Here is a 22,622-nt window from a genome sequence, read left to right as displayed (position 1 = left end):
TGATAGCAATAGCTTACAAATATAGAAATAAGGTGTTTACATGAATCCTGTTCAGTCCAACAAACTTCATAATAATAATAATATTAATAATAATAGTAGAATAATTTGTTGCATTGTATTTAATGCTTTCTTAACGCTCAGCACTTTAGATGTAATGTAGTAGTATAATAATGGTACATTAATAGCTGATTCGAAAAACAGAATCATAAATCGTTTTATAAAATTCAAAAAGATTAAATAAAGCAGGTACGAATGAAAGGTATAGTTCAGTATCGTCAGCGAATATTATTATTATTATTATTTTATTTTTTTTTTTATAAAGAGGTTTAAAGGAAAATTGAGCCCTAAGGACACGAGGCTCGTCCTCATTAACGACCTTAACACTGAAATACTATAGATCATGTCATTATACAAATGTGTGTTCTTGAAAACCACTAATCATTACTTGCACTCACATACCAATCTCATTGGTCCAATCGTATTAAATGTGACTGAATGAAACTCTGTGTGTCATGGAAATCCCTACCATGTTTTTTTAACATACCTCTTACATTTTACATTTACCTAGCAAAGTGCAATAAAATAGTCTCTTTTTCACTACTGGGTATTTGGCGCCAACACTATAAACAACCTGTTTATTTATAGCATACTTTATCATGTAAATAACCCCCCCCCGCCACCCTTTAGGACACTAGAGGGTGATGATGTTTTGGTTACGTTTGATAATGTCTTATGATGTAAACAACATTGCAATTCTCCATATTCATTTAGTTGTTTGAAAAAAGAATAAGAACCATAACAGTTAATAACAGAAAGAAATAAAGTGAAGGATGTGATCAGTATTTAATAGCTAATGTTCATTTATACACACAGTAAACTAGATAGAATAGATTTTATAGATTTTTTTTGTGGTTACATTTCTGAGTGCTGTTGGTTAAACTTATAAATACAAACAAAATGATTACAATAAATTTATAATAATAATATTACACCAAATATGCAAGGACAAAACAAAACAGTTATCTGTGCAGAAAGTAAGCGTTGAAATGAAACAAAAAGGATTGATGAAAGATGAAAGCTGAGCTCTTACACTGGTTCCAGTAAGCCTATAGGCTAGATACTATCACCGTCTTTTAGGGACATTGTAATAAACAGCCTGCATGTCTGATTTCTGCAAGGAAAAAAAAAACTCAGTCAGGAATCTTATGTTATAACAACAGAAAATGTATAGGCCAGTCTATGTTTCTCTCTAAATTACATTGCTTTTCTAATAATAATGATAATGTATTATTATACTATAAAATAATTTATTCAGTATAGGCTGCTAATCCCAAACACATGTAGAACCAAACGTGTTTTACTCCCAAAGTTGATCAGGGGCCTGTTTCAGAAAGAAGGTTAAGTATTTTAACCCTGAAATGAGAGAAACTCTGGGCTTTCCGTTTCAAAATGGCAGGTTTGTTAAACTCGACAAAGCAGGGTAAATCAAGCCTGTTTCTGAACGAGAGGTAACTTTAACTCAGAGTCAGTTACTGTGGTCACTTACTCTGTGAATCTAACCTGGTCAGGGGCAGGTTTTATTCTCTAAACTCTGAGTTCTTGTTGGTCTCCTCCCCTTTTTTAAAGATAAAGTGGTATTTCTCACCTTAGCCTTACGTTTCCACCCACCTATTTTAATGCTCATTTTGGAGATGTGCATAAAAACGATTGATGGAAACGTCATGATACACAACTTTTTAAAAATATGCATAAAAAACCCGCACATAACTGAGTAGGAGAAACTTTTATTCAATAGAAAAGATGCGCATAAACTACGATGAAAACACTTTTACTGAACAAATTTCAGTATGTACATTTAAAAAAGATTTGTTTTTTTATGATGAAAATGTGTGTGAACGGACAAACCAGCAGGCTGAGCACACTGTAACACATCTTAAATGTTGTTTTGCTCATTCATTCTAAAAATCCTTAACCATTTCAGTATTAATGGTATCATATTATTAATGACCTCCAGAGCGTCTGGAGCATGTCAAGAGCTTCTGTTCTCCGCGTCTCATGGCTTCAAAGTCCCCCACATGTTCATTGTGTGTCGGCATTGTCTTCTAAAGCGCAAGTACATTTATTAAACATAGAAAAGATTGACGCTGCCGCAGCTTCTTCTACCGTAAATTCAGCTTTTACTGTTAATATTTGGTGCCCGTTTAATCAGGAAGTGACGATTTTGTTCCCTTTGACTCGTTGGATGGAAATGCTGCTTAATTGGCACATATCTTTTATGCGATAATCCAGTTTTGCACGTAAATTTAATTAATAATATTCGATGGAGACATAGCTATTGCCTTCATTTCCAGTCACACAAAGAACAAAGTCGCGGACGAGAATGGCTTGTCCTTTTTTAATAAATAATGCTTAAATTCACTGACCTTCAGTAGGGACAAGTAGCCTAAATTAATTAGGCTGGCTTGTGTAGCAAGCCAGACTATTGTTATCCTATTTTTCTTCTGAGACTAAAAATTAAACTCTATCTCCTCCTAGAGCTTTCAAGCTATGACCACCAAACTCACACCAGACCTCCAAACTGGTTTGACTCGTGTTGCTATATCTTTTCCGACTGATCCGACTTTCAGTTTTCCGAAAAACGTCCCGGGACCGTCGGAAAAATCCCATTGACTTAACATTGGACCAAACTTTGTGACCTCATAACTCTGCATCAGACTGTCCTACAGACTTCTAACTGGGCTCATTTCACTCAGACTACCTAACTGCCAATAACTGATGAGCTTTTAACTTTCTGGCCACACCCTAGCAACCACTTTTGGGACCCTAGAAACTGTCCCTTAGACTTCCACTGCAAAAGACTCTCATTGACTTTACATTGGGTCAAACTTTGTGAGCTCATAACTCTACATGAAACTGTCGCACAGACTTTTAGCTGGGCTCATTTAACTCAGACTACCAAACTACCAATAACTGATGAGCTTTTAACTTTCTAGCCACACCCCTAACAACCAGATACGGCACCCTAGTAACGGTCCCATAGACTGCCATTATAGAGGTTCAGATTGATATCGTCATGCTGCAGTGTGATAGAGACATGTGTTGCTTTTAACTGTTCATACTGGCAAATTCAGCTGGAGAAAAAATGGTGATCTCTTATGCAAGACATTGCAATAGTCACTCGTAAAATCTGCGCTCCATTGATGATGCCTTTTTAGTTATGGTGCACGCGCTTAACTCTGATTTGGTCTACTCAAAGTTGATTGACCCAACTCAGATCAGCTGTTCTGAAACCGTTGCTGTTTTCTTTTTTTATATATTTATTTATTTATTTATTTATATTTATATTTATTTTTATTCATTTATTTTATTTATTTATTTATTCATTTTTATTTGTTTATTTTTATGAGTTATTTTATTTTATATTATCCATTTTGTGTGTTTATTTATATATATATATATATATATATATATATATATATATATATATATATATATATATGTATATATATATGTATATATATATATATATATATATATATAATCACTCAATTTCCTTTTCTACATGTTATCACTATATTTAAATTGTTTTATGTATTTATTTTTTTAAAGATTTTAAAACTAAAAATAATAAAAATAAATAATAAATATGTGGTTTTTATAAATTTGACTGCTGAACTGCTCGTAGATTGGGGTCATGGATATATTAAATTATTACGTAAAATTACATTTATTAAAATTAGATTTTACCATATATTAATAATATTTAATTGTTAAAATTGTAATTGCTTGACTCCGACTGTAAAAAATAAGACAGATAGCAACATTATATATAGATTATAGATATTATTTAAACATCTATATATTTATTGTGGTCCTGCAAGAGTTCTAGGGGCCTAAGCGACTGCTTGCTTAATGGTTAAATCTGCCCATGAAAAACCATCACTACACCCGTTACATAGCAGGAAATGGACTGATTAAAAATGGAAAACAGTTTCAATGCAGTTTTTATAGACATGTATTTTTACTGTAATTATTTAAGTAGCTTTTTAATGATTTTTTATTTTTTTTGTTACAAAAAGAATTCTGAAACATTTATATAATCCGCAACATGAAACATACCTTTTTTAAAATGCAAAGAATTTGCAAAATGGCATACTCGGGCTTAGTATAGGCACATATGTACGTAAAAGCATGCTTAAACTGTTCTTTTGATCTGTTCTGTATTTAGTGGTAAAAATGATGACAGTTGGCCAAGTGCTGTTCACTGACTCTCTGATGCACATCAAGCACAAAACTTCAATCAGCAAACTTTAACTGCACTAACTTACACTGCACCAACGTATTGCTAGATGGCATTGAAGTTTCTTACCTTTTTTCGTGATTTTTCTTTACACAATGTTAAATCAGATTGGTCTTCCTCCTAGTTATCAACTGCATTGAACAGAGATGTGTTAAAACAGTGATGTCAATATTATTTGTGAATATTTTCTTTAAACATTTTAGACCTAACCTGTTTTTCTACATTTCTTGGAGATGCAGCACATCACGGCAGACCCAACAGCAGCACAAATCCACACAATGTTGAACAGATGCAGATCCTCATCTGTAATAGATGAAAATAAGTCAATGATGAAAGTGAATCTGTCTGATCGACAACACAGTCAAACTGCTGCACTGTATCCCATTCACCTTTTTCTGCATGCGACTATTGTGGGTCAAACTATGTTGCAATTGGTGTGAAAATTTACAATCACAAGAACTGAGACGAAAAAATCAAGTGATAGGATTATGCTTTAAATAATTCAGTAACATACTGTAGTGAAAAGTGAGGTACATTTGGCGTTGTGCTTTCTTTTGAACAGTTTTATATATATTTTTAATCATTTTTTTATTTATTTATTTTTTTTCTTACTGTTGATCATCCGTCCATAGTTTCTGGCTTTTATGTGAAGTGTTATATGAAGTATTGTGTGTGTCTAAGAGAGAGCGTGTGTAAGAGAGATCTTTTTGCTCTTATCTTAATAGTATAGGGTTCCATTCTATCAACCCAATTTTGGTAAAAAGAAAAGTGCTCAATCAATCATTGGGTTATTATTATTATTATTATTATTATTATTACTATTATTGACACTATATGCTCAATTTAACCCAACATTTAAGTGTCAATAATTTGCTCAAATTGGGTTGAAATGGCATCCAGCATTTTTTAAAGATTATCACATTGCAAGATCTTCTTTAAAATTGAGTTAAGCTTTTCTCTCCTGTTGACTTGCAGATCAAAAATGACCCGTGCACAATTTTAACAGCAGGCCAAAACTAAATGAAAATAGTTTTTTTTTTCCAAACAGAAAGAAATAATATTTTCTTTTTCATATTTTCTTCATATTTTATATACAATGCTTGCCATGCCAGCTAAACCATTTTTACACCACAAAAACTAGGCACACACACACACACACACACACACACACACACACTCTCTCTCAATAAGAATCTGCTGCTTTAACATTTATGGATCGTGTCTTGCTAAGCTTTTTACACTTGTATTAATAATATTATAAAATATAAACCTCTACTTTAATCAAAAATAGAGTTTGCAATAAAGATGTTTCCTCATTTAAATTAGATTTGAGGATTGAAAATAAGATTAGCTCCTTTATTTTAATTGATTATTTTTACAGGTTTTAGGAAGGCAGCATATTATTGACACTTTTGGACACAGATTATACAGATTTCTAAGACTGACAATAAATTGTTCATCCATCAAACCTGAACAGTCTTAATTGGAGTTACAGATTATAATCAACAGAGTAACAGACTGGGAAATTACATTATATTTGCTTAAGTACAATCTCAAATAGTTTTTTTTTTTTTTTTTTTTTTTTTTATCAACAACGCTTGTTTAATATTTTTAAATATTTTATTTTTTAAACCCAATGGTTGGGTTTTTCCACATTTGACCTAACATTTGGTTATAAGAATCCAGATAGTTTTTTAGTCTAGACAAACATTACATCCATTTTACTAAAATTAGTGCACTTTGAACTTTTTCTCTTTGAGCTGGACGTTTTATTCCACACTGGCTCCTTTCCTCCGTCCACTCATTCATCGTCTGTAATCTAAACTGTAGTTGAATATTTTGTCACTAAAAGGCTGGGTTGTATTAACCCAATGTTGGATCATAAATTCATTCATTCATTTTCTTTTCGGCTTAGTCCTTTTCTTAATGTCGCCACCGCAGAATGAACCACAAACTGGTCCAGCTTATGTTTTACGCAGCGGATGCCCTTCCAGCTGTAACCCATCATTGGGAAACAATCATACACACACATTCACACACATACACTGCAGTCAATTTAGTTTATTCAATTCACCTATAACGCATATGTTTGGACTGTGGGGGAAACCCACACCAGCACTGGGAGAACATGTAAACTCCACACAAAAATGCCAACTGACCCAGCGAAGCTTGAACCAGCGACCTTCCTGCTGTGAGGCGACAGCACTACTTACTGCGCCACCTGGGTCATAAATTGACAAACCCAATGTTGGATTAATTTTTTTAATTAAATTTAAATCTTTTTTTAAACCCAAATTTTGAGTTGAAACAAATAAAACATTAGAGCTGCGTATATATAAATAACAACCTATTGCAATTATTATGACTTTTTTATTGTCGTGTATTGTGTTTACTGTGAACTCAACTTTGAGTCAAATATGGACAACGGCTGGGTTACATTATTTTAAATTAAAATTAAAAACAACAATTGGGTTTGCCCATATTTGGCATCATAATGCACATTTTTAGGGTTCGATTATAGCGCAGACAAAAAGAATGTAAAATACTTTCCCATAAAAAGCAGAATAGCTGCTCACCCGTTCAGTGGATGAACTGTTGAAGAGTAATACCTACTCATTGTACCCAGTTAAACAAACAGCAACAACATTTTACTGATTGTTTATAGTTTAACAATCATGGGGTTGAATGTTAAAATCAACATACCTGGACACGGCTGGCAGAGTGTGTTGATGTCCAGATGTGTGGTCTGGTTGCTGATGGTGTTGTTGATCACACAGCTGTAGGTGTTGTTATCTTGATATTCCACCTCCAGAGGTAGAGAGAGACTGATGCTGAGATCAGACACACTGATGCTGGACAATACACTGTTTCCTTTGTACCAGGAGAGACTCACAGCGCTCACATTCACCACTGAACACAACACTGAATAATTATACTGGGATGATGAACACAGAGAAGAGTTGAAGATGAGGGCAGGAACAAGCAGACGTGCTGGAAAACATGAGAATAGAGATTTTCAGTACAGAGTTTGAGTGTAAATTGTTGAAGAATTTGTGAAGGATTAAAGAACTTTACTCGCCATGAACAGAAACATTGAATATTTTTGATGGCCATTTTTTTCCGCTTATATCAAGATTATAAATTCCCGCATTTTCAGATGTGATGTTTGTGATGGTCAGAGATCCAGTCTGTCTGTCCATCTTAAGTCTGTCTCTGAATCTGTCAGTGCCATCAAATGTGGAGAAGATTTGCTCCTTAATGCTGATTTTAGCTATAAGAGTGTTTTCGGCTCCAAAACTCCACAGCATGTTCTCCCAATGTATTATAGTAACACCAGAGTTTAGAGTAACAGAATCTCCTTCAGTCACTGACACGGACACTTTTAGTTTCTTAGCAAACACACCTAAAGGACAGAAACCACTTTACACTCAGATTAAGTATCTAGAGTACTCCTAATTAACAGATGAATGTACGCAAATATAAGGCGTTGTAATGTAACAAGCTGAAAAGAAAAATCTGGTAATGTTACCAAAGACTATAGAATACACGAGACATGTCACTCGCATAGTTTTGAATAAAGAAATGTGTAACGGTCAATATGGCGAATGAAGCCCCGCCTTCTAGTACAGAAGCCAATCAGCAATCGCTGTAGACTGACGATTTTTGGGGGGAGAAACTCGGACGAGACTGGTGCTTTTACATTACAACAGTTTATTGATCAACAAACACACTGGAATCTCAGTGAATACTTGCTTCACAGACATAAGAAATATATCCACATAAAGCTTGAAAACTCTGTTTTATAAGTGCACTTGCTTCATTTAAAAGTAAAGTTTTTTGATTTTGTAATCTGTATGAAATGAATACGAGGTACAGCCCGCCTGTGAAATGCACATCACTTCACAGCAACTACTCGAACACCCACAAACTTACAGAGTTGCTGTCATTTCTGCCAGAGATTCACTATCAAGACCAAGTTGTGAATTACGTCAGAAGAGCAGCGCGATCAGACGATCATTATCCACAGGATAATAATGTGCATCAGCCATAAATGAGGTTGGTGTCATGATCTCCTTCTTTTTGAGTGTGCATGCACATAAGCTCGGACAACCTGAAAATATTCTGATTTTGTTTAATTCTGGCGTTTAGAAATAAAAATCTATGAGACTGTTTTTGTTTAGATGTATTGGTGATTCCAAATCTGCATCGTAATCGTAAGCTTGACTAACAGTTTTGAAGAATTTGATGTTTCCCCATTCAAGCAGAGTGCCCGAGCATACTGACTTAGAGGCATTTAAAAGATGGCCGCAGGGTGAAATTACTTGCCTTAAAGGTATTTTGATGTTACAAGTGTTTTTAATATAGCTCATTTAACTAGCAAATTTACCTGTTTCCCCTCTGTTCATCAGTTTGCACTTGGAAGCCATGTACAACAAATTCAATACACTGATATTTGCAATGATGGCTCAGTGGTTGGCACTGTCGCTACATAGCAAGAAGTTCATTGTTTTGGGTCCCGACTGGGCCAGTTGGAATTTCTGCATGTTCTCCACACTTCATGTAGGTTTAGAGGTCTGCATTCATGTACCACAGGACCCAACCAGATTTCTTGCGGTGTGGGAATAAATTTCCCCTAAAATGCAGTAGTGGTCGGTGTTATGATTTATGTTTTCTTTCTGTCTTTTTTTTCACCCTCCTCTTCGTTTGCTCAACCCTTAGGTTTCTTATTGGTTTATTATTCTGTCCATCATCATTATGACGCTGTCCGGTTCCACCAATCCCAGGACGAGCCGCAAGGATTTAAAGCCCTGTCAGATCAGTGTGTGGTGTGCGCCCTGCCTCGGCGGTACCCTTTGTGCTCCATGCAATTTGTTTGTGCAAATGCTTCGTCTATTTTGTGATTGATCTCAGTTACTGTGATAATTCGAGTTTGCTTGTTGAACTTCGTTGGCTTCAAGTAACATAGTATGATGGTTGTTGTGTGATTCTAAACTAAGCTTTGACAGACTTATCCGGTTTGTTTCGTTTTAGTTTAGATTGATGTTTTGTTAGATTAGTTTGAGTGTTTTGCCACCCGTGTATTTTTGAGTTTTGTAGTTTAATTAGTTTAGTTCGGGTGTCGTATACACTGAAGATCTCGGCTTTTATTTGTGTTTCTTTTTGACGCCTAGTTTAGACATTAGATTTAAGTATTGTTTTGTTTTGTTAATTTCTTTGATTTGGCTTACACTTGTTGTTTTTGTTTAAAGATAATAATCATAAATGTTTATTTCTCTCCCCCCCATCCCCCCCCCCCCCCCCCCCCCATTTATTAGTGTTACAATTTTCAAATATTGAGTAAAAGCTTAAATAAGAGTAACTGATCCTTGCCTCATTCTTGATCTGTCGCACACATTACACCTGTCTCACTTAAATGTTACAGCATCCCACTTTAACATCATAAACACGTAACAGTCGGTAACTCTGGTGTAATTTTAATGGGATCAGGCTGTCGAGTCCTGGCGTTATTTCAGAACAGCGTATCTGTGATTTCCTCATTCTAATAGGCTACTTGTACAAGATGGCACCGGTGAGCTTCCGATTTGCAAGTGTGTGTGTGTGTTCATTTCCAGTCGCATAGAACAATGACGGAAGAGATGAAGGTTTTTCTCTGCGTTGTTAAAATCATTATTTTATTATTAAAAAAGAAGCTTGACTCAAACATGGTCATGTGAAGGTGATTTAATTTTGCTTCTGCATAACACACAATTAGGCAATCTCTCTTAATATCAGCCGAGTCTGTTTTGCGTCTCTCAACAGACAACAGAGTACAAACTTTCAACACACTCACACTTTACAACATGCATACATGCATATGAGATGTATAATATCACAGATTTTAAATTTAAATATTAGTAATATAGTAGCAATAGGCGAGGCAGTGGCGCAGTAGGTAGTGCTGTCGCCTCCACAGCAAGAATGTCTCTGGGTCGCCGGTTCGAACCTCGGCTCAGTTGGTGTTTCCGTGTGGAGTTTGCATGTTCTCCCCGCCTTCGCGTGGGTTTCCTCCGGGTGCTCCGGTTTTCCCCACAGTCCAAAGACATGCGATACAGGTCAATTGGGTAGGCTAAATTGTCCGTAGTGTATGAGTGTGTGTTTGTGGATGTTTCCCAGAGATGGGTTGCAGCTGGAAGAGCATCAGCTGCGTAAAAACTTGCTGGATAAGTTGGCGGTTCATTCTGCTGTGGCGACCCCGGAATAATAAAGGGACTAAGCCGACAAAAAAATGAATGAATGAATGAATGAATAGTAGTAATAATACAATAAAACTTCCTTAAAATATAATAATTTTCCCTCCAGCATCATCAGGGATAGAATGAAAGCAGATCAGTGCAGTGAGGTAGGCCTATGCAGCAGCGTAGTGAGGATGTCCTCTCCTGTCGCTGATAATTTTTATTTATTTATTTAGTTTTTTAAACATGCTTATTTTTGGTAACGAAAGTGCTAAATCTACACCTCTTCCTTCATAGTTCTATATGAACACGCACACACTTGCATCTCGGAAGCTCTGCGGTACCATTTTATGCAACTATAATTGAGCACTAGTGCAGCCAGTGCTCACGACTGTTACACATGCTGAACGCATGATCAGGGCTTTCTGCTCATGTTTTTTTTTTTTTTCACACATCTTCTGCATAACAGTCCTCAGAGTGGGCTTTACCATGGCAGAGCAAACTGAAGATGCACTGTCCTTAAAGAACGTTCAGCTTGCATTAGAAAACGGTCAGTTTACTGTTAGGAAACCCACATCAGGCAAGTCTGTTGTATGGGAGTCTGTTTCACGTGTCATAGACACATGGAAAAAACAATTACCCTTTGCGCGATGTGATAATATCTCAAAGTTTTACCCTTTAGCAATCACAAGACTGGAAGCTCAGGTTTAAGGTAGCACTTATCACAAAGGGGCAAATAAAACTGACATTTAGCCTACAATCCTTGCACAGCCTACACTTTTATCTGTTATCTCTCGATTTTGGTAGTATCCAATTTAAATGTGAGATTTTGGAAACCAGATCTAAATTTAGCAGGAACAGTTTGGTAGAAAATATTTTAAGTGGGCAACGGGTGAACAAAGACTGAATATACAATGCGAGCGGTCTGGTGCGGAATAAAACCTAGCAAGAGCAGGATTTTTAAAAAATCAGTCCCGTGCAGACCTCTGCGTGGGTTTCCTCCAGGTGCTTCGGTTTTCCCAACAGTCCACAGACATGTGTATAGATGAATTGCGTAAACAAAATTAGCATTTTCTGTATAAGATTGTGTGTTTGAGTTTGACAGAGTGTATGGGTGTCTTCCAGTACTGCGTTGTGGCTGGAAAGGCATCTACTGTATAAAACATATTCTGGCGTATGTTGTGGTTCGTTCCATTGTGGCGACACTTTTTAAATAAGAGACTAAGCCAAGGGAAAGTGAATGAATAGATGATATTTGCAGCCAACTTCATTCCTTTCCTTAAAGTCACATCAACAGACTATGCAGAACCAACATATTTTTGCTCTTTTGCTAATTTAATTTCTTCTTTTGTCGTCTTTAATTCACTCAAGATAAAAGCATATATCAGAAAATTTACTGCAATAGACCCTTTTAGCATTTCCATGTTTCTCAGTAGCATACGTAGTCATAGTTGGGTAAACTTGTGTGGGAGAATGGTAGAGCACAAAAAATCTCAAATCTTTTTTTTATAATTTTTTTTTATAGTCCTATTTGCTGAAATAATACAAATAAAAAAAACCCACAACGGTTTTAATCAAGACTATCAGAAAAAAAGGGAAAAAACTGTGAGACTGATAACTGCAGCCAGAGGACAGAATAACATCAAATTTACTGTCCTGCCTTATAGACGCTGCATTACAAACACCTCGCGCAAGTGGCGATTCGTGTTTGGTAATTTGACACAAAGATGATATAATACATCCATAAATACTCATTCATTTTTCTTCAGCTTGGTCCCTATATTAATCCGGGATCACCACAGCAGAATGAACCGCCAATTTATCCAGCATACGTTTTACGCGTGCAGCGTATGCCCTTCCAGCTGCAACCCATCACTGGAAAACATCCATAAACACCCATTCGCACACACTACAGATAATTTAGCTTACCCAATTCACCTATAGTGCATGTCTTTGCACTCCACACAGAAATGCCAACTGACCCACCCGAGGTTCGAACCAGTAACCTTCTTGCTGTGAGGCGATCGTGACGCCAAATGTTCATACATTTTTTTAAATAAATTGAAGTATTAAAAACTTTTAATGAGTTAAGAATATGATGACTGTTAAACACGTCATAACACTCTTGTGAAAATGGTCAATAGTTTCAGATTATAGTATACTGTAAATTATTTTAAAACTGGCACCCTGATCAATAATTAATTTAATCATTGTGGATTTAAAAGAAAATGCATAAACTGTATATAATGTTAGCAGATAATAATCTGAAACTGAAAAAGTCATTTGATAAATCATTCATAACTTACCAATTGGAAGCCACCAGCACAACAAGAACGAAGCAAAAATGTGAACCATTTCCTTTAAGCGTGTTTGACTTTTGGAGTGTTGACTTTTGCAAGCGTGTTTGTAAAGTGTGATTATCCGCTGAAGCCCAGCTTCTTCATCTGGTCTGTGAGTCCTCCCACAACACACTCTCAGAAATAAAGGTACAAAAGCTGTCATCGGGGTGGTACGGATTAACTTTTGCAGCTTTTAGGTGCTATTCTGTGCTTTTTAAAGACCGAAATATATTTTAAAGCGCAAATGTGTACAGATAGAGCCTTGTATAGTTTACAACCACACACTCTGAACACATGCTGTATGCAAAATCAGTAATGCAGTGACAATCTTATGTCATAATGTAATGAATCTTTTAATAATAGATTTAAAAAAGGGTTTTTAATTATGAAGTGGTGATTAATGGAAAAAAAACAGAGTTGAAACTGTCAGCTATCTCACTTTGTCAGAGGTGTGATTATTAGCAACTCAACGCGAGTCAAACTGAAACCTGCTGTGGTTTGATTTTCTTTAGACGCACAATAACCTCTGGTCAGGTGAATTCTGGACAAACAGACACTAAAAGATGATTTCCTGTTCATCTCTTCTATAAGAGCTATTTTTTGATAAATACCCCAGAAAAAGTCAAATAATCAAAGCTAACAGCCAATGTAAAGATTAATATTGCACACTGTGACTTGTGTTTCTGTCTGTTTAAGTATTAAGTGAATGTTTGCTTTAATTCCTAATGACCAGTTAAAGTCACCAGTTTCAATCTAATAGCAATAGCTTAGAAATATAGAAATAAGGTGTTTACATGAATCCTGTTCAGTCCAACAAACTTCATAATAATAATAATAATACTAATAATAATAGTAGAATAATTTGTTGCATTGTATTTAATGCTTTCTTAACGCTCAGCACTTTAGATGTAATGTAGTAGTATAATAAAGGTACATTAATAGATGATTCGAAAAATAGAATCATAAATCATTTTATAAAATTCAAAAAGATTAAATAAAGCAGGTACGAATGAAAGGTATAGTTCAGTATCGTCAGCGAATATTATTATTATTATTTTTTTTTATAAAGAGGTTTAAAGGAAAATTGAGCCCTAAGGACACGAGGCTCGTCCTCATTAACGACCTTAATATTGAAATACTACCGATCATGTCATTATACAAATGTGTGTTCTTGAAAACCACCAATCATTACTTGCACTCACATACCAATCTCATTGGTCCAATCGTATTAAATGTGACATTTAAGTTAAATAAATCAATAAAAACATTAACATTGTGTTCATTTTAAAATTCAGAATGAAACTCTGTGTGTCATGGAAATCCCTACCATGTTTTTTTTTAACATACCTCTTACATTTTACATTTACCTAGCAAAGTGCGATAAAAATACTTTCTTTTTCACTACTGGGTATTTGGCGCCAACACTATAAACAACCTGTTTATTTATAGCATACTTTATCATGTAAATGACCCCCCCCCCCTTTAGGACACTAGAGGGTGATGATGTTTTGGTTACGTTTGATAATGTCTTATGATGTAAACAACATTGCGATTCTCCATATTCATTTAGTTGTTTGAAAAAATAATAAAAACCTTAACAGTTAATAACAGAAAGAAATAAAGTGAAGGATGTGATCAGTATTTAATAGCTAATGTACATTTATACACACAGTAAACTCAAATAATTTTTTTTTTTGTGGTTACATTTCTGAGTGCTGTTGGTTAAACTTATAAATACAAACAAAATGATTACAATAAATTTATAATAATAATATTACACCAAATATGCAAGGACAAAACAAAGTAGTTATCTGTGCAGAAAGTAAGCGTTGAAAGGAAACCAAAAGGATTGATGAAAGATGAAAGCTGAGCTCTTACACTGGTTCCAGTAAGCCTATAGGCTAGATACTATCACCGTCTTTTAGGGACATTACAATAAACAGCCTGCATGTCTGATTTCTGCAAGGAAAAAAAAAAACTCAGTCAGAAATCTTATGTTATAACAACAGAAAATGTATAGGCCAGTCTATATTTCTCTCTAAATTACATTGCTTTTCTAATGATAATGATAATGTATTATTATACTATAAAATAATTTATTCAGTATAGGCTGCTAATCCCAAACACATGTAGAACCAAACATGTTTTAATCCCAAAGTTGATCAGGGGCCTTTTCAGAAAGGAGGTTAAGTGAAAACTCAGAGTATTTTAACCCTGAAATGAGAGAAACTCTGGGCTTTCCGTTTCAAAATGGCAGGTTTGTTAAACTCGACAAAGCAGGGTAAATCAAGCCTGTTTCTGAACGAGAGGTAACTTTAACTCAGAGTCAGTTACTGTGGTAACTTACTCTGTGAATCTTACTTGGTCAGGGGCAGGTTTTATTCTCTAAACTCTGAGTTCTTGTTGGTCTCCTCCCCTTTTTTAAAGATAAAGTGGTATTTCTCACCTTAGCCTTACGTTTCCACCCACCTATTTTAATGCTCATTTTGGAGATGTGCATAAAAACGATTGATGGAAACGTCATGATACACAACTTTTTAAAAATATGCATAAAAAACCCGCACATAACTGAGTAGGAGAAACTTTTATTCAATAGAAAAGATGCGCATAAACTACAATGAAAACACTTTTACTGAACAAATTTCATCATGTACATTTTAAAAAAGGTTTGTTTTTTGATGATGAAAATGTGTGTGAACGGACAAACCAGCAGGCTGAGCACACTATAACACATCTTAAATGTTGTTTTGCTCATTCATTCTAAAAATCCTTAACCATTTCAGTATTAATGGTATTATTTTATTAATGACCTCCAAATCGTCTGGAGCATGTCAAGAGCGTCTGTTCTCCGCGTCTCATGGCTTCAAAGTCCCCCACGTGTTCATTGTGTGTCAGCATTTTTTTCTGAGGCGCAAGTACATTTATTAAACATAGAAAAGATTGACGCTGCCGCAGCTTCTTCTACCGCAGTAAATTTAGCTTTTACTGTTAATATTTGGTGCCCGTTTAATCAGGAAGTGACGATTTTGTTCTCTTTGACTCGTTGGATGGAAATGCTGCTTAATTGGCACATATCTTTTATGCGATAATCCAGTTTTGCACATAAATTTAATTAATAATATTCGATGGAAACATAGCTATTGCCTACATTTCCAGTCACACGAAGAACAAACTCGCGGACGAGAATGGCTTGTCCTTTTTTAATAAATAAAGCTTAAATTCACTGACCTTCAACAGGGACAAGTAGCCTAGATTAATTAGGCTGGCTTGTGTAGCAAGCCAGACTATTGTTATCCTATTTTTCTTCTGAGACTAAAAATTAAACTCTATCTCCTCCTAGAGCTTTCAAGCTATGACCACCAAACTCACACCAGACCTCCAAACTGGTTTGACTCTGGTTGCTATATCTTTTCCAACTGATCCGACTTTCGGTTTTCCGAAAAACGTCCCGGGACGGTCTGAAAAATCCCATTGACTTAACATTGAACCAAACTTTGTGACCTCATAACTCTGCATCAGACTGTCCTACAGACTTCTAACTGGGCTTATTTAACTCAGACTACCTAACTGCCAATAACTGATGAGCTTTTAACTTTTTGGCCACACCCTAGCAACCACTTTTGGGACCCTAGAAACTCTCATTGACTTTACATTGGGTCAAACTTTGTGAGCTCATAACTCTACATGAAACTGTCGCACAGACTTTTAACCGGGCTCATTTAACTCAGACTACCAAACTACCAATAACTGATGAGCTTTTAACTTTCTAGCCACACCCCTAACAACCAGATACGGCACTCTAGCAACAGTCCCATAGACTACCATTATAGAGGTTCCGATTGATATCGTCATGCTGCAGTGTGATAGAGACATGTGTTGCTTTTAACTGTTCATACTGGCAAATTCAGCTGGAGAAGAAATGGTGATCTCTTATGCAAGATATTGCAATAGTCACTCGTAAAATCTGCGCTCCATTGATAATGTCTTTTTAGTTGTGGTGCGCGCGCTTAACTCTGAGTTGGTCTACTCAGTTGATTGATCCAACTCAGATCAGCTGTTCTGAAACCGCTGCTGTTTTCTTTTTTTATATATTTATTTATTTATTTTTATTTTTTATTTATATTTATTTTTATTTATTTATTTATTTATTTATTTTTATTTATTTGTTTATTTTTATGAGTTATTTTATTTTTATATTATCTTTTTTGTATATATATCACTCAATTTCCTTTTTTACATGTTATCACTATATTTAAATTGTTTTATTTATTTATTTTTTTAAGAGTTTAAAACTAAAAACAATAAATATGTTTGTGTGGTTTTTATAAATTTGACTGCTGAACTGCTCGTAGATTGGGGTCGTGGATGTATTAAATTATTACGTAACATCACATTTATTAAAATTAGATTTTATCATATATTAATAATATTTAATTGTTAAAATTGTAATTGCTTGACTCCGACTGTATAAAATAGGACAGATAGCAATATTATATATAGATTATAGATATTATTTAAACATCTATATATTTATTGTGGTCCTGCAAGAGTTCTAGGGGCCTAAGCGACTGCTTGCTTAATGGTTAAATCTGCCCATGAAAAACCATCACTACACCCGTTATATAGCAGGAAATGGACTGATTAAAAATGGAAAACAGGTTCAATGCATTTTTTATAGACATGTATTTTTACTGTAATTATTTAAGTAGCTTTTTAATGATTTTTTTTTTTTTTGTTACAAAAAGAATTCTGAAACATTTATATAAATCCGCAACATGAAACATACCTTTTGTAAAATGCAAAGAATTTGCAAAATGGCATACTCGGGCTTAGTATAGGCACATATGTACGTAAAAGCATGCTTAAACTGTTCTTTTGATCTGTTCTGTATTTAGTGGTAAAAATGATGACAGTTGGCCAAGTGCTGTTCACTGACTCTCTGATGCACATCAAGCACAAAACTTCAATCAGCAAACTTTAACTGCACTAACTTACACTGCACCAACGTATTGCTAGATGTCATTGAAGTTTCTTACCTTTTTTCGTGATTTTTCTTTACACAATGTTGAATCAGATTGGTCTTCCTCACAGTTATGAACTGCATTAAACAGAGATATGTTAAAACAATGATGTCAATAATATTTGTGAATATTTTCTTTAAACATTTTAGACCTAACCTGTTTTTCTACATTTCTTGGAGATGCAGCACATCACGGCAGACACTAAAATCAACAGAGACCCAACAGCAGCACAAATCCACACAATGTTGAACAGATGCAGATCCTCATCTGTAATAGATAAAAATAAGTCAATGATGAAAATGAATCTGTCTGATCGACAACACAGTCAAACAGCTGCACTGTATCCCATTCACCTTTTTCTGCATGCGACTATTGTGGGTCAAACTATGTTGCAATTGGTGTGAAAATTTACAATCACAAGAACTGAGACGAAAAAATCAAGTGATAGGATTATGCTTTAAATAATTCAGTAACATACTGTAGTGAAAAGTGAGGTACATTTGGCGTTGTGCTTTCTTTTGAACAGTTTTATATATTTTTTTAATCATTTTTTATTTTTATTTTTTTCTTACTGTTGATCATCAGTCCATAGTTTCTGGCTTTTATGTGAAGTGTTATATAAAGTATTGTGTGTGTGTGTCTAAGAGAGAGCGTGTGTAAGAGAGATCTTTTTGCTCTTATCTTAATAGTATAGGGTTCCATTCTATCAACCCAATTTTGGTAAAAAGAAAAGTGCTCAATCAATCATTGGGTTATTATTATTATTATTGACACTATATGCTCAATTTAACCCAACATTTAAGTGTCAATAATTTGCTCAAATTGGGTTGAAATGGCATCCAGCATTTTTGAAAGATTTTCACATTGCAAGATCTTCTTTAAAATTGAGTTAAGCTTTTCTCTCCTGTTGACTTGCAGATAAAAAATGACCCGTGCACAATTTTAACAGCAGGCCAAAACTAAATGAAAATAGTTTTTTTTAGTTTTTTTTTTTTTTCTCCAAACATAAAAAAACATTTTCTTTTTCATATTTTCTTCATATTTTATATACAATGATTGCCATGCCAGCTAAACCATTTTTACACCACAAAAGCTAGGTACACACACACACACACACACACACACTCAATAAGAATCTGCTGCTTTAACATTTATGGATAGTGTCTTGCTAAGCTTTTTACACTTGTATTAATAATATTATAAAATATAAACCTCTACTTTAATCAAAAATGGAGTTTGCAATAAAGATGTTTCCTCATTTAAATTAGATTTGAGGATTGAAAATAAGATTAGCTCCTTTATTTTTATTTATTATTTTTACAGGTTTTAGGAAGGCAGCATATTATTGACACTTTTGGACACAGATTATACAGATTTCTAAGACTGACAATAAATTGTTCATCCATCAAACCTGAACAGTCTTAATTGGAGTTACAGATTATAATCAACAGAGTAACAGACTGGGAAATTACATTTCATTTGCTTAAGTACAATCTCAAATTATGTTATTTTTTCCAACAACGCTTGGAATATAATAAAATATTTTTTTTTTAAACCCAATTTTTTGTTTTTTTCTACATTTGACCTAAAATTTGGTTATAAGAATCCTGATTGGTTTTTAGTCTAGACAAACATTACATCCATTTTACTAAAATTAGTTCACTTTGAACTTTTGAGCTGGACGTTTTATTCCACACTGGCTCCTTTCCTCCGTCCACTCATTCCTCATCTGTAATCAAAACTGTAGTTGAATATTTTGTCACTAAAATGCTGGGTTGTATTAACCCAATGTTGGATCATAAATTCATTCATTCATTTTCTTTTCGGCTTAGTCCTTTTAATAATGTCGCCACCGCAGAATGAACCACAAACTGGTCCAGCTTATGTTTTACGCAGCGGATGCCCTTCCAGCTGTAACCCATCATTGGGAAACACTCATACACACACATACACTGCAGTCAATTTAGTTTATTCAATTCACCTATAACGCATATGTTTGGACTGTGGGGGAAACCCACACCAGCACTGGGAGAACATGTAAACTCCACACAAAAATGCCAACTGACCCAGCGAAGCTTGAACCAGCGACCTTCCTGCTGTGAGGCGACAGCACTACTTACTGCGCCACCTGGGTCATAAATTGACAAACCCAATGTTGAATTATTTTTTAAATTAAATTTAAATCTTTTTTTAAACCCAAATTTTGAGTTGAAACAAATAAAACATGAGAGCTGCGTATATAAATAACAACCTTTTGCAATTATTATGACTTTTTTATTGTCGTGTATTGTGTTTACTGTGAACTAAACTTTGAGTCAAATATGGACAACGGCTGGGTTACATTATTTTAAATTAAAATTGAAATCAACAATTGGGTTTGCCCATATTTGGCATCATAATGCACATTTTTAGGGTCCGATTAAAGCGAAGACAAAAAGAATGTAAAATACTTTCCCATAAAAAGCAGAATAGCTGCTCACCCGTTCAGTGGATGAACTGTTGAAGAGTAATACCTACTCATTGTACCCAGTTAAACAAACAGCAACAACATTTTACTGATTGTTTATAGTTTAACAATCATGGGGTTGAATGTTAAAATCAACATACCTGGACACGGCTGACAGAGTGTGTTGATGTCCAGATGTGTGGTCTGGTTGCTGATGGTGTTGTTGATCACACAGCTGTAGGTGTTTCTATCCTGATATTCCACCTCCAGAGGTAGAGAGAGACTGATGCTGAGATCAGACACAATGATGCTGGACAATACACTGCTTCCTTTGTACCAGGAGAGACTCACAGCGCTCACATTCACCACTGAACACACCACTGAACAGTTATTCTGGGATGAAGATGAGCATTCTCTAGTAATGCTAGGACTGGATAGACGAGCTGAAAAACACGAGATAGAGGAAAAGAGCAAATATTACTATTATTCCAGTGTAGTCCAGATGTCTTCAACACTGGAGCACCATATCCAGCATAGAAACAAGGGTGTGAAAACTGTATAAAAGTATTATACAGTGTATTATTAAGTGTTGAAGAGAAAAAGAATTATTAGATGAATACTGGCATTGCTATAGAGAAATTTCATTGTGATCTCTGGCATGATCTATTTCATCGCTATGTCATTGCCAATATGTGTGCATATACGCCATGAAGAACCATTTAAGATCCTTTTGTGAAATGAAAAGATTTCATTAGGATATAATTATATTATAGATTATTAAATGTTTTACACTTTGGTTCTTCGAAGTAGAAAAGGTTTTTCGTTGGTATACTGTAAGTCTGTGCATCACCGTGAAAATCCCTTTTTTATACTGCAAAAATGTTTTCTTATGTTTTTTTGTCCTGTTTGTCTAAATATCTAAAAATTCTTACATTTTTGACCATTTACTAGACTAGTAAAAATAATATTGTCTTATTTTATAAATAGTAGTTTTCCCTTAAAACAAGTTAAATTATCTATCGATAGAGTCAGCAAAATAATTTAAATTTAAATTGAAAATAAAATGAATTAGCTTGTTTTAAGGAAAACGTCACTTAATTTTGACACTATTTCTGTAAACAAGACCATATTTGTTGTCTAGAAACGGCGGTAAGACTTTATTTTGATGGTCCCTATTGCACATTTTCTAAAAGTTGCATTGCAACTATATGCCAATTACTTAAATGTCTGCTTAATATTTAACAGACTATAAGAAACTTTGCAAGTACATGTCAACTAACACTAACCCTAACCTGACATTTCATTAATTTTCTTTTGGGCTTAGTCCCTTTATTAATCTGGGGTCACCACAGCAGAATAAACCGCCAACTTATCCAGCACGTTTTTACGCACTAGGAAACCTAACCTAACAGTCTAATAATATAATGAGAGTTAGTTGGGGGCATCACAGTGGCGCAATGGGTAGCACTTTCGCCTCACAGCAAGAAGGTCACTGGTCCGAGCCTCGGCTGGGTCAGTTGGCATTTCTGTGTGGAGTTTGCATGTTCTCCCCGTGTTCATGTGGGTTTCCTCCTGGTGCTCCGGTTTCACCCACCATCCAAAGACATGCGGTACCGGTGAATTGGGTATGCTTAAATTGGCCGTTGTGTATGTGTGTGAATGAGTATGTACGGGTGTTTCCCAGTGATGGGTTGCAGCTGAAAGGGCAGCCGCTGTGTAAAACATATGCTGGATAAGTTGGTGCTTCATTCCACTGTGGCGACCCCAAATTAAAAAGGGACTAAGCCGAAAAGAAAATGAATGAATGAATGAATGAGTTGGCATGTAGATGTAATATAACTTGTATTCAACAAAATATGTTAAAGGGACCATCAAAATAAACTAATTTAAAATGGCTTCCTGATTTTAAGAATTTTTAGATATTTGAACTAGAAAAAAAAAGACAAACTTTTTATTTTTTGTGTAAATTATTTGGGAGAAAAAAGACCCCTTTAAACGTGCATATAGATGAAGTCATCATTATTAGCCCTCCTGAATTATTAGTCCCCTATTATATCTAGCCAAAATAAAACAAATCAGACTTTCTCCAGACGAACAATATCATCGTAAATACTGTGAAAAAAGCCTTGCACTGTTAAACATTGTTTGGGAAATATTTGAAAAAGAAACAAATTTGTGGAGGGTAGATCCTTTTGACTTCAACTCTACATGGACGGTGGTACTGCCTGCTAAATTGTATTCTTAGACTGAACTGAAAATAATTTTTGGTGAATGAGGGAATTCCTATTTTAGATCAGTGTAATG

General features: G+C 34.9%; 2 protein-coding genes and 1 long non-coding RNA gene across 3 annotated transcripts in view; all 3 read right to left on the bottom strand.

The window, feature by feature from the left end:
- LOC147838372 (uncharacterized) overlaps positions 1-22,622 on the bottom strand; it is a 280,547-nt gene that overhangs the window by 241,862 nt on the left and 16,063 nt on the right. The window lies entirely within an intron of this gene.
- Positions 825-13,380, bottom strand: LOC137487262 (uncharacterized). The gene is made up of 6 exons (XM_087303851.1): positions 12,819-13,380; positions 7,380-7,703; positions 7,004-7,291; positions 4,511-4,603; positions 4,370-4,431; positions 825-1,171 (listed from the first exon to the last, which is right to left on the bottom strand). The coding sequence occupies exons 1-5, from the start codon at positions 13,012-13,014 to the stop codon at positions 4,421-4,423; spliced, it is 912 nt and encodes a 303-aa protein (XP_087159977.1). The 5' UTR covers positions 13,015-13,380; the 3' UTR covers positions 825-1,171; positions 4,370-4,420.
- The window catches only part of LOC100538170 (SLAM family member 5), a 19,267-nt gene continuing 10,559 nt past the window's right edge, over positions 13,915-22,622 (bottom strand). The window contains exons 5-8 of the mRNA XM_087303803.1: positions 20,480-20,761; positions 18,029-18,139; positions 17,888-17,949; positions 13,915-14,810 (exon numbers count right to left, since the gene is read on the bottom strand). Coding sequence (XP_087159929.1) covers positions 14,763-14,810; positions 17,888-17,949; positions 18,029-18,139; positions 20,480-20,761 — 503 coding nt within the window. The 3' untranslated portion in view covers positions 13,915-14,762. The remainder of the gene's footprint in view (positions 14,811-17,887; positions 17,950-18,028; positions 18,140-20,479; positions 20,762-22,622) is intronic.

This window comes from Danio rerio, chromosome 22 (assembly GCF_052040795.2).
Source record: "Danio rerio strain M-AB ecotype USA chromosome 22, GRCz13ab, whole genome shotgun sequence".
In the NCBI taxonomy this organism is placed as follows: Eukaryota; Metazoa; Chordata; class Actinopteri; order Cypriniformes; family Danionidae; genus Danio; species Danio rerio.
The sequence above is the reverse complement of the archived record's forward strand: the minus strand, read 5'-3'. Positions and strand labels throughout refer to the sequence as shown.